The sequence below is a fragment of the Squalius cephalus genome (genome assembly GCF_949319135.1).
Source record: "Squalius cephalus genome assembly, chromosome: 20".
NCBI classification, from domain to species: Eukaryota; Metazoa; Chordata; class Actinopteri; order Cypriniformes; family Leuciscidae; genus Squalius; species Squalius cephalus.
Genome location: NC_137141.1, coordinates 7,168,666 through 7,182,033, shown reverse-complemented (window position 1 = coordinate 7,182,033; position 13,368 = coordinate 7,168,666). Strand labels below are relative to the sequence as shown.

The following is a 13,368-nucleotide window of genomic DNA, read 5'->3' as shown; positions in this document are numbered from 1 at the left end:
TGAATGGGGTTTGGACCTTCCAATCTTCAAAAGTCAATAAATCAAGTCAATATGACTCAATACTTTAAATATTATAAGTATTAGGCTATACATTATACTTTATAGCTCTCCTTGTGCATAAAATTGCAAGAAAAGCGGCGATGCCCAATTTGTAGGTTAATTGCTTTGAGTAGAATCATTGCAATGAATTAGCTAAACTGGATTACAAAAAAAAAAATATTATTGAAAAAAAAATATTCACAAATAAAACAAAATGGATCAGGTTTTTTAATTCAGCTCATCGAGTACTTTTACTTTATTTAGGTTTTGTAAACTCATTCATCTCCAATAGTTTGAGAACTTTGAGAATTTTTTTGGATGCTTCTGAAGTTTTGAAAAAGAATGTAAGGCACCCAGCTGTCCCTCAGCAAGTGTGGGAGTAGAAGGGGCGGAATGAAACTCAATTTTGTAAGTGTAAAAATTATTCACTGCAGTTTTTGCATAGCATTCCATGAATATACTCCAAACAAGCAAAAAAGACTTGCCATTAAACTTTTACTGTCTGTTCATGCATGTTTGTTTGCAAGAATGTGTGAGAAGGTAGGCTACTTTTCCCTGAATTTTTTATTTATTTAATGCAACTGACTCTCGTGATCACAAAGAAATCTAATAATTTATAAATGAAGCAGCTCTGAGAAACAAGAGCCCCCACGTGAACCACTACAAACCTTTAAAGCCTTAGGCATTTCATTCAACAGAGAACTGATGCTCTTGTTCTTTTTTTTTTTTCTGTATGTTTGCAATGTAGTAGTACCGTTTACACTATATCATTGTATGTGCTCAAAGTCTATTTACATTTATTTCAGAGTCATGTGGCATAGCAGTTAAACACACCTGGTAACTAATTGTTGTTGGTTCAAACCCTGCAACGGTTGATCCTTTAACTGTCACCATTGTGTCTTTAGCAAGTTATAACTCCAGGATGCTGAGTCAGTACTGTCAGATAAAGGACACAATTAACTGTTATGTGTCCCTCAAATTAAGTCATTAATATAAGTAGGACAGTAACATTAATGATAAAGTAATGCTCCAGTATTGTTATTAAGTAGTTTGAGAGGCAAACAAATAAATACATACATATATATATATATATATATATATATATATATATATATGCCAAGTAAAATTCAAAAAGATGTGCCAGAAAAAAAAATGCCTATCTAAAAATCTAAACATGTTTTATTTAAGGACCCCCCTTCCCCTCCCCCTCTCCCCCTCTTAAATCTTATCTAGAGCATGTGTCAAACTTTTAATTGGAGATCAACAAAATAATAATTATATTATTATTACTATTATTCACTGAAAGAGATTTTTTGAACTATTCAAAACTTGGGACGGCTATATTTCCATATTTCCAACCCGATCTCATGAGAACATTCTCATGAATTTGTGCAATTTGATTAGTACAAACAACAAAACATTTTAAGAAAAACATAAAAAAGAGAGTCCACACCTCAACCCAACATGACCTTCAGTTTGATGTAAGCATACTAAGTGTGATGTAGCATACAAATAAATTTGCAACCAATTCACCAAAACAGTATTAGTAGTTATATGAGAGTGTTGCATTTCTCTTAAAATTGCACGATGATTTGAGACATTAAGAAAGCTGGGAATTTAAAATACAAATATACATTATAATTTACCATTTAATTTCAGATAGGCTATACTTAAATATTTGAATGTGTCACATCAACTGTCCACACAGATTCCAAATTGACCCTAACAGACAATAAACTTTATAAGTGGATTTTTACTCCAATTCATGCAAGGACAGGTGGTCCAATTCACATTTGAATCTTACATTATTATTACTTCACACAATTATTATTATTACATTAATCTTTCATGATTACACATGGACAAATAACACGACTGGTACTCGACTCGAATTCACGACTGATCAGATTTGAATTTGACAAGGCATTCATTTCAATTCCAATTCTCCTGTAATTCACAGCTACACATGAACAAGTTCTCAACACTGAAGAATAGGCTTTTATGTGTCAATCATTTACACAAATGGCAGGGTATAATTATCTCCTGGAAAAAAGATGAACGGTTTGATAAGTCTGTCTAAAACAATAAGAACTGTGGGAGTAAAATACTCCAGCATAGCATGCGTGCATAACAATCAAAAACGCGCAGTACAGCGGGATGTTATTTCAATAAATGTATTTGTTTTTTTCTGCCACGCGATAGAACCATGAGTTTCTTTAAACATAGGAGTTTGTTTTGTTGGTGCTCGAACATTGCTGACACACTGATCTTGGTTTCGTCGAAAGTACTACAGGTAAACAATGCACACGTCCTAGATTCTAACATTGGCTATCTAGAAAGAGAGACCATTTAAAATTAAACGACCACCAGCATACATATTATTAAACTCACCTCTCATCCAGTCAACAACCTGTTTTGGTGTCCACCTCGTTACTGGATCCATCGCTTTAAATTTTGGGTCCAGCCGGTAGAGTCCTTCTCAAGAGCTGGAGATTAATAATAAACTACGTGAAGCACCAGTGTGTGATCGGCACTGTGAAATGAGATCATTCTTTCAGTCTGTCCTCTAGAAATCCAGTAGTAAGCACGGCTCGCAAGATATCTCCATTTGAACCAGCCGATTCTCTCACATGGACTGAGCGATCGGGAATCGGGATAAACTCACGAGGAAGCACATGTATCAGATTTCAGTGAGTGATCCTCCCCTCATCCGAACGGAGGAGGAGCAGCAGGGAGGTCTGCTACTGCCGAGGAGGCCCACTGTTATTCCTATGTCTCCAGAGTTTGTTTTTATAAATAGGCAATATATCCTTTCAGTTAATCGTTAGGTTTTAAATTAGGAATGCATGAGTCACAGGTATGACATCATTAAAGTGATCAGACCAAAGGAATTTATTTGGGAGATTCCTTTGTAAAGTACCAAGCTTATTTAATTGTTGAACTCGTTAGATAAAAATTGCATACAAACTTTAAAGCAGTACAAAATATTCAGAAAAAAAAAAAAAAAAAAACCTTCCATCAAATGTTTGTGGAGGCAGGAACTCACTTTTTACTTTAACTTTTTCTTTAAAAGTATTACAATACTTATTGTATTAAGACACAATTTAATTTAAATTAATTGTCCAACTTAGGTGTCTTTAAAGTCACCATGAAATCAAAATAGCCAATTCTTATTTTTTATGGAATATTACACTATTTATTAACGCTTTATATCTCTGCACATCATTATGTTTTAAAAATTCATGTGCCTCATAATCTTAGTCAGAATAAATTTCCCTCCCTCTTGAAGTGTTTACTAACGCACTCACATCAGACTGACCAGCAGCAAACCACAACCATCCAATCAATTCCCCATGGAAAAAATTAAGTCCCATCCTATTTTCTTTCCTAGTTTGAGAAGTGGTTATGCATGACCAACACATTACTCAAACGCAGACTTACACGTGTACACAGGGTGTTTAAATAGACAGCTCACTTACATGGAAAACACACACTGAATGGGTTTGCACTCGTCTACAACAGAGACTGTACCTCTTACGCAGATTGCATCTTTATGCGGTTAAACCCAGCACAAAGGCGATCCTGAAGGAACTTCAGCACTGAACCAACTAGGCAGTTGACTTTGGTGCGCTTTCTGCACCAAAAATTAAGAGTTTCTGCTTTAATGCATTCAGTTAAGGATGATCTCAACAACCTCAGTTGAGAGACCAGAGTTCATGAGTTGATCCCCCACAGCGGCCAAACCCTCTCTAGAACTCCCATGAGCAGAGCGATCAGGGGAAAAGAGTACAGGTGTAGCCTCGGTCACGGCCGAACCATGGCATCCAGCCCCAATGGAACTGGATTCATGTGGGAGAACCAGATACGTCTCCTCTGATGCGAACACTTCCCTAGGCCATAGCCCCTGCCTCGAAAGGATGTCTGCTCCCTGAGTCAGGTGCCCAGGGATATAAACTGCCCTCGCTGAGAGTAGTTTGTCCTGGGCCCAGAGGAGTATCTGGTGTGCCAATCTGCAGAGAGTGCAAGACCGCAGACCCCCCTTGCGATTTATGAATACCAATGTGTTGTCTGAGTGGACAGGGACATGGAAACCTTTGAGAACCGATAGCATGTATCTCAGTGCTAGAAATATAGCCATCATCTCCAAGGAATTTAAATGCAATAAAGGATGGTGACATCGCCACAGACAGGGGCCTCCAGCACAGAAACCTGGGCCAAGAACCAAGGTTTCTTCCACATCTCTAGGGTGTAAAGGCATCTGCACGTAACCCAGATGATGCGAAATGGGTTGCCCCTTAGGGAAAACCCCATGGTCTTATGTCACCACTGAAATGGTCTCATGTCCCACTCCCAACAGTCTCTAAAACTGCTTTACCGTGATGGCTTAGCTTAGTCTGATATTTTGAATTGAAGAATTGAATTGATATGAGCATAAGACACATCTGTGCCTACATCATAGTCAAGTCCCATATCACTCCTAAAAGTGTAATGGAGAAAGTTCTTCTTGGAGTTTAGTTTAACTCCAAGCATCTATGTGAGCGAGGGTGACACTTTGATGCTGAACCGCCATCTTTCTAGACTGACCTAATAAATCAGTCATAAATGTAATTGATTGCATTCATGCATTTTGCGAAGGTGCAAGGTGGCCAGGCTAGATCGAATGGAAACACCAGAGGTGGCGGGGTTAGCCTCACGAAGGCACTGAAAAGAAGTTGCCACACTAAAATCTTGCCACTCTTCTTGGGGTCTGTCCTTTTTGCAAGAAGCCTTCCTTGAGAGGGTGACAGTCCTTAGATCCATCTGCCCCTGAGAAGGCTTCAGCTGCGAGTGCCGCCTCAACCCCTAGTCTCTCGGAGGGTGGGCGAGACAGTAGGAGACACTCTGCTTCTATCATTTGCAAAACCCATGGAGACACATTTGGCAGAAGTTGCCATGCTGCCAAATAGTCTGAAAGAGGAATCAGTATATGCCAGGTACCCTGGAATGACTTGCCGGCAGGGGACAACCGAACATACTTCTCCAGTTCTGCAACATTCCCGGGTGGAGACTGGGCCAAAAACTCATTGGAAACCGCTGCGCCCCGAAACACCAAAGGTGGTGAGGTTGGCGGACCGGCCTCCCGAGGGCAGTGAGGAGAAGTGGGCACACTAAAACTAGATGTGGGCCACTTCTCTTCAGAGGTGCCTGCCCTCGAAGTCCTGAGCTTAGCGACAACAGGACTGAAGCCTTCATCGAGAGGATGATGGTCCTCAGATCCGTCCGCCCCTGGGAGAACTTTGGCTGGGAATTCTGCCTCGACTCCCAGTCTCTCTGAGGGGGGGTTCGAGTAGCAACACTCTGCTTATGTTGTTCTCTTCAAGATAATATAAGGGACAAACAACACCAAATTAGACAAACTATTCACACAGAGCACTTACTGAAGACACAGTAGCTGACGGTGTTTGGTCCGGGTGTCCTTTATAGCTTCCTGGTGCGCCGTCATCTGGCAATGGACTACGTTTCGTGAATGAGATTGGAGTAATGTATTGTTCCAAATGTAAGACAATGTTTTTTTTCTTTCTTAGAAATACATCTGAAAAAACTGGTTTGTCTTATATTCTGGGTCTGAACGTTTACATGTCAATAATACCCCCACGACAATTGGTGGTGCCAAATACGTGTGAAACAAGTGTGCCCAGAAAATCAGTAATGTTAGAATATCGCGAGCTCAAAAAGACAGTCTTAAAAATGCAAACAGTCACAGAAAAGCTTGCCGTCTAAGAGCCATGTGACTGTCATGTTTGCATGCCTTGCTGACGGGACCAAACTTCCCCCGTACGCGATTTTAAAACGTAAGATGGTACCCAGAAATTTTGGTAGAATACATGGCTTTCACAATGAGATGGAGAGCCTAAAAAGAATACGCTATATGTAATCAATAAAATTGTAGCAACAGATTACAAGCAATATTATTAATTAAATTTAACAAATTAGAATTGAGTAATAATTAATCAAATTAATTCCTTAAAAGTTAACCATTTAAAATGAGTAAAATTTACAACAATTGTTTTTAAAGGGGGGGTGAAATGCTATTTCATGCATACTGAGTTTTTTACACTGTTAAAGAGTTGGATTCCCATGCTAAACATGGACAAAGTTTCAAAAATTAAATTGTACGTTTGAAGGAGTATTTTTGTGCCAAAAATTGTCCTTCCGGTTTGTCACAAGTTTCGGAAAGTTTTTTTCGAGTATGGGCATGTGTGACGTCTGATGTAGCGGAATTTCCTTATATGGGTGCTAAGGGCACTTCTCCGGTAAGATCGCGGGCGCGCGCGCAACCGTAGACCAGAGCAAGAGAGCGAAAGCAGTTCGCCATCAAAGCGCCCTGCCCGGCTTTTGGGAAGCCAATGTCACAAAGGAGTGTGTTTTTGGTTGCCAGGGCAAGACAACCCTGCACAGATTCCCAAAGAACCCAGCGTTAAGGGACCCGTGGATGGAGTTTGTTTTTCCTGAGCATAAATGGAGTTGTGTAGACTGTTTGTTCCCTGCATTTCGACGATGATTGTTTTATAAACAAAGCCCAGATCGACGGATTTGCAGATCGTCTAATGCTTAAGGATCGAGCAGTCACAATGATAAAGGTTCGGTGAGTAAGAAACTGCTTCAAATGTCTCTCTGTGTTGTTAGCTCGGTTAGCACTGCTTTAGCACACCGCCCACACGGCCCGCCTCTAGCCGCTCGGTTTTTTCCGGAAAGACTCGGTACAGCCTATCTTTCTTTTATAAATATAATAAAACTAAAGACTTTTTGGAGATATGAAGGATGCAATACTACTCTATAGGTACTCAAGATTAACAGGAGATTGAGTGAAAATGAGCATTTCACCCCCCCTTTAAACAATTTTTTTTTTTATTGGCAACATTGAAGACACCTGGTGTTAACAAGCAGAATCACTGAAGGAGAAAACCGTAATTTTAAGTCACCATTATGGTGATCAGTATTTGTTTTAGTTGGGCTCTTGACCCTTAAATCATTGACTTTAGATTTTGTTTGGCTGCTGTACCTGAGTTATAACAGCCAGATGAACAAAGAGAAAAGGTGAACTGATGGTGTTGGTTATGTTTTAACATAATCATTATTTCACAATCATTTAACCTGAATCACTGAACTCATATAGAGTTAGGTTTACTTTATTAATTATAGCAGCTCTGTCCTTGTACAGCATAATATTTTGAACTTTTACAATGTAATCCAAAGATTTCTTAAACGTGTCTCATATACAAAAAAATATATATATATTTTTTGTTTTGATTTAGTTTTTAGACACACAGACATCAATAATCAGCCTGTGAATCTCAACAATGGTGACAATTATAAAGCATGTTGCAGTGCATTCTGGGTGCCACCAATCAAAACTCATTCATGGTTCCCATCATACATTGCTGCATGAATAAATAATGAGCTTATGATCAGAGGTGATCTGTTTGTCACCATTGCTGAGATTCATACGCGAATTCTTGATGTCTGTGTGTGCCTACATAAAAACGTTTTTTTTTAAGTTTTTTTTTTTTTCATTGATTTGATCATATGGATTTCATTGAAAAGGCTAAAAATATTATGCTGTACAAGGACAGTACAGCCATAATTAATAAAGTAAACCTAACTCAGTGATTCATGTCAAATGATTCAAGTTCAAGGAGTCTTTATTATCCCCGAGGGGTAATTCGTAGTGCAGCAGCATGTGACATAAGTAACACACAAATTATACAAACAGCAACCATACAATCAGGTAAAAAAATAAAAAAATAAATACATACTACATAGAAGTCCACAACTCACATTGACTTATTTAAACAGCCTATAGCAGCAGGAACAAAAGAGTTGTTATGTCTGTTTGTCCTGCATTTAGGCAGACTGAATCTGCGGCCCGACGGCAACAAAATGAAACAGCTGTTCAAGGGGTGACTTGGGTCAGCCAGGACTGAATTTGCCTTCTTGAGGATCCTTGTCTCATATACAGAATTTAAGTCTGTCAGAGAGTTGTTGGAAATTTTGCCACACACATTAACTATAAATTGCAGCCTATTCTTGTTTTTAAGTGTAAGGGGCCCAAACCAACTCACAAGAGCAAAAGAAAGGATGGATTCAATAAAACAACAATAAAACATCCTCATAAAGGTATTATCAACATTAAAATTGCGAAGTTTACGATAAAAAACATGCGTTGATGTGATTTCTTACAGACAGCGTCGACTTGTGGCTCAAAGGTGAGTTTGTCATCGATTATAATACCAAGGTATTTATATTGCTTCACCACTTCTATAGCTTGATCATTAATAAGAGTAGAAGAAAGGGTGGGGTGTTCTTTCTAAAAATCGATCAACATTTCTTTAGTTTTTGCCCCGTTAATGTTAATAAAAGATGATTTACACCACTCTGTAAAGTCATTTAAGATAGCTCAGGGTCCTTGTGTGTCAGCAGCGATGGGCTACAGGTTATTTTTGTGGTATTTTGTGGTATCCACCTAGAAAAACCTCAGGCTGCTGATTTCCACACTCTGCTTGCCTCATTTGACCTCAAGCGAGTATCTACTGCGACTACTCACAGATCAGGTAATATATTGGACCTTATCTACACACGCTACTGCTCCACTGACCATACACTGGTCACTCCACTGCACACCTCAGATCACTTCCTCCTCACTCTCAACATCAACCTGCCACGGAACACAACACACACTCCTCCACAGGTCACTTTTCGGCGAAACCTACGCTCACTCTCACCCTCTCGTCTATCCTCTCTGGTCTCATCCACACTTCCTCCACCTGATCAGCTTTCAACACTAGATACTAACAGTGCAACTGATAATCTTTTCTCCACTTTAACATCCTGCTTGGACACCTTCTGCCCCCTTTCCTCCAGGCCAGCCCGCACCACACCCTCTGCCCCCTGGTTATCTGATGTTCTCCGGGAACATCGTTCGAAACTTAGGGGTGCAGAGAGGAAGTGGCGCAAATCAAAAGATCCTACTGATCTTGGTCTTTATCAGTCCCTCCTCTCTTCCTTCTCTGATAATATCTCTACTGCTAAAATGACTTACTATCACAACAAAATTAACAATTCTTCAGACTCTCGCATGCTTTTCAAAACCTTCTCCTCTCTTCTCAACCCTCCTCCTCCTCCTCCTTCATCAACACTAAATGCTGACGATTTTGCTACATTCTTTATAAATAAAACAACCTCCATCAGCGGCCAATTTAGCAATCCACAAATTGACACACACACTTTTCCAGCTAACACGCACTCTCTACCCTCCTTCTCTCTACTCTCAGAGACAGAAGTCTCCAATCTCCTCCTTTCCAATCGCCCTACCACCTGTCCGCTTGATCCTATTCCCACTAACCTACTTCAAGCCATTTCATCCTCAGTTGTACCCACACTCACACACATCATAAACACCTCTCTTCACACTGGTACCTTTCCCACAGCATTTAAGCAGGCTCGTGTAACCCCACTGCTTAAGAAACCCACTCTAAATCCAGCACATCTGGAGAATTACAGACCAGTATCTCTCCTTCCATTCGTCGCGAAAACACTTGAGCGAGTTGTTTTCAACCAGATCTCTTCCTTCCTTACACAGAACAACCTCTTGGACAACAATCAATCTGGTTTCAAAAGCGGACACTCAACTGAGACGGCCCTGCTCTCAGTAATTGAAGCTCTGAGACTGGCAAGAGCAGCCTCCAAATCCTCAGTTCTCATCCTGCTGGATCTGTCTGCTGCCTTTGACACAGTTAACCACCAGATCCTCCTGTCAATCCTAAAGACGAAGGGCATCTCGGGAACCGCACTCCAATGGTTCAAGTCATACCTCTCAGGTAGGTCCTTTAGGGTTTCGTGGAGGGGTGAGGTGTCTAAGACACAACATCTAGCTACTGGAGTGCCTCAGGGCTCAGTGCTTGGACCACTTCTCTTCTCCATCTACATGACATCACTAGGATCTGTGATTCAGAAACATGGTTTTTCCTATCACTGCTACGCTGATGACACACAACTCTACCTCTCATTCCAGCCCGACGATCCGACGGTAGCTGATCGTATCTCAGCCTGCCTGACAGACATTTCTGGCTGGATGAAGGACCACCACCTTCAACTAAACCTTGCGAAGACAGAGCTACTCGTGGTCCCGGCCAACCCAACACTTCACCACAACTTCACCATTCAGCTAGACTCGTCATCCATAACTCCATCTAGATCAGCCAGGAACCTTGGTGTGGTAATTGATGATCAATTGAACTTCACAGACCACATTGCAAGAACTGCCCGGTCATGTAGATTTGCCTTGTACAACATTAGGAGGATCAGACCCTTCCTATCAGAACATGCTACTCAACTCCTTGTCCAAGCGCTTGTTTTATCCAGACTTGACTATTGCAACGCTCTCCTGGCTGGTCTTCCAGCTTGCACAGTCAAACCTCTGCAACTGATCCAGAACGCCGCAGCTAGAGTGGTCTTTAACGAGCCGAAAAGGGCACATGTCACTCCTCTCCTCACAAAACTGCACTGGTTGCCAGTTGCCGCTCGCATCAAATTCAAGTCACTGACGTTTGCCTACAGAACAACCACTGGTTCTGCTCCCTTTTACTTTAACTCTTTACTTCAGACTTATGTGCCTTCCAGGAACTTGCGCTCTGCAAGTGAACGGCGTCTTGTGGTGCCATCTCAAAGAGGCACAAAATCTCTTTCTCGGACCTTTACCATGACTGTTCCCTGCTGGTGGAATGATCTGCCGAACTCAACCAGAGCGGCTGAGTCCATAGCCACTTTTAAGAAACGGCTGAAGACACTTCTTTTTCGACAGCACTTGATCCAGTAATACTAACACTTTCTCTCTACTACTCTATTCTGTTCTATTAAAAAAAAAAAAAAAAAAAAAAAAAAAAAAAAAAAAAAAAAAATGCGTTTATTTAAACTGAGAAGGGTCATAGCACTTGCATTTTGTTGTCCTACTGCTAGTTTAACTGCTTCTATTGTTCTCATTTGTAAGTCGCTTTGGATAAAAGCGTCTGCTAAATGAATAAATGTAAATGTAAATGTAAATGTATTTGTTTTAAATGTGATTGTTGGTAGCCTACATTTTACCAGTATTTACTTTTATTACTTTAACTATATATAGTACATTTTATACTATTTACTATATATACTTTCAATACAAAAATTAAACTTTGAAAAATGTGCAGTATGAAAATTATTTTCAAATAAAAGCATTCTCTTCATTTTCATCAAAAGGCCTTTTTCCAAAAGGTACATCTTGGAAAAAGAGTGATTGTCTTATATTCGGAACAATACGTTAATTTCCCACGTGCTTCAGATGCAGTCACGCAAGAGCGTTCCCATAGCATCAACTTCCTGATGCAGTGTTTAGTTAGTTAAAATGGGTCCATACTAATTACAAAGAATGATTTTGATGTATTACTTCAGGTATGTATAATATAATATATACTGTATATATATATATATATATATATATATATATATATATATATATATACTGTATATCTCAGAAAAGTAGTTAGGTCTGAAAAAAGCCATAGCTTCAATTGTAGATGACCCTTAGTTTTATATGTTGTTATGTAATGCAATGAAATGTTGATGAAACAAAAATGAGATGAAAAAAAATTAAGCTTTAAAAAATTTAATGAAAATTTGAAATGTTGTCTTGGCAGTAATACAATTAATTTAAGCTAAAGTACTAAAAATACTAAAACTAAAATACAAATAAATTATTAAAAATAAATGAAAATAAAGCTAATTAGAAATATATATATAAAAAAACGAATAAAAATGACAAAATCTCATAAAAAAAATTACTAAAAATTTAAATTAAAATAAAAAGTTACTTTAAAATATTAATAAATACTATAGCAGTATATGATTAATACTAAAATAACACTGGACTGAACATTGTAAACTTGTGGAAGTATGGTACTTCTCAAGTACATTTTTAATTGTACCTCACTGCAGTGACTAGATTTTTTAAATGAATATACCAGAAATACACCCAGTGCACGAAAACCCATATTTATGTGTGAGATTGCAATAAATCAGGGGACTTTTGACACTGGAATTCATGGCAGCATCATGATCATGTGGTCTGTAAGTTCTTATTGCATGGGAACACCCAGTTCTAGGGGGGATGAAACCAGTCTATGCTACTGTTTATAGACAAACATAGAGCTTCCTGCTTACAGACGTTTTCAGATGGAGACACACACTTCCTTCTAAATGAACCACTAAAACATTCAAAATAATTACAATCAGTCCTTCCCTAAAAACAGATCAGAACTGGAAGTGAACATAAATCAACTTGCTCAAGATCAGTGTTATTTTAGAATTAGTTATACACTGCTATCATAGTGTTTATTAATATTTCAATTTTTTTTCGAGTTTTTATTTTTCATTGTAGTTACATTTTTAGTAATTTTATGTGCTATTGTTTTTTTTTGTTTTTTTAAATAGTGATATTCCAGTTTATTTTATTTTTCTAGCTAAAATCAACATATTTTTCATCAAATTAAACTTATTTAAAGGCAACATTTCATTAAATTGTTTTTCTCTATGAAGATGTAATACTGTTGAGTAATATACTGTATGCTTTAACGATACAATTTTAGGACAAAAATCTATTAAAGGGTTAATTCAGCCTAAAATGAAATTTCTGTCATTAATTACTCCCCCTCATGTCGTTCCAAACCCGTAAGAACTTCGACCATCTTTAGAACATGTATTTTTGATGAAATCCGAGAGGTTTCTGACTCCACATAGACTGCAACATCACTGCGACTTTCAAGGACCAGTAAAGATAGTAAAGACATTGGTAAAATAGTCCATGTGACTACAGTGGTTCAACCTTAATGTTATGAAGCGACACAAATACTTTTTGTGCGCAACCCCCCCCCCCCCCCCCAAAATAACTTTATTCCAAAATCTTAATACACTTAATATAATCTTAATTTGTGTTGCAAAGATGAACGAAGATCTAACGCGTTTGGAACGACATGAGGGTGAGTACTGATGACAGAAATTTCATTTTATGGTGAACTAACCCTTTAAAAGCTTTAAGATTTACATAAATGCAAGAATGTAACCCTCCACAAATCCTCAACTAATCTGTACTGAAACTAAAGCTATGAATGAACACTCAGAAGCCAAGAATGGTTTTACCACTGCTTTGTAAACTGTTTATTCGCTGTTTTGCTTTATAATCAGCTATTTAAAATGGATACATGTTTAAAGTAACATTTCAGATCTCACTGGACAGTGAGGAACACATTGACACCTGGACACATG

General features: G+C 38.7%; 1 protein-coding gene across 3 annotated transcripts in view; it reads right to left on the bottom strand.

Annotated features, from left to right (window-relative positions):
- Nucleotides 1-2,796, bottom strand: part of LOC307147568 (connector enhancer of kinase suppressor of ras 3-like) — a 92,776-nt gene extending 89,980 nt beyond the window's left edge. For all 3 annotated transcript variants that reach the window (XM_079852395.1, XM_079852396.1, XM_079852397.1), the window contains exon 1: nt 2,431-2,796. In XM_079852395.1, the coding sequence (XP_079708521.1) occupies nt 2,431-2,482 (52 nt within the window). In that variant the 5' untranslated portion in view covers nt 2,483-2,796. The remainder of the gene's footprint in view (nt 1-2,430) is intronic.
- Nucleotides 2,797-13,368: the final 10,572 nt, after the last annotated feature.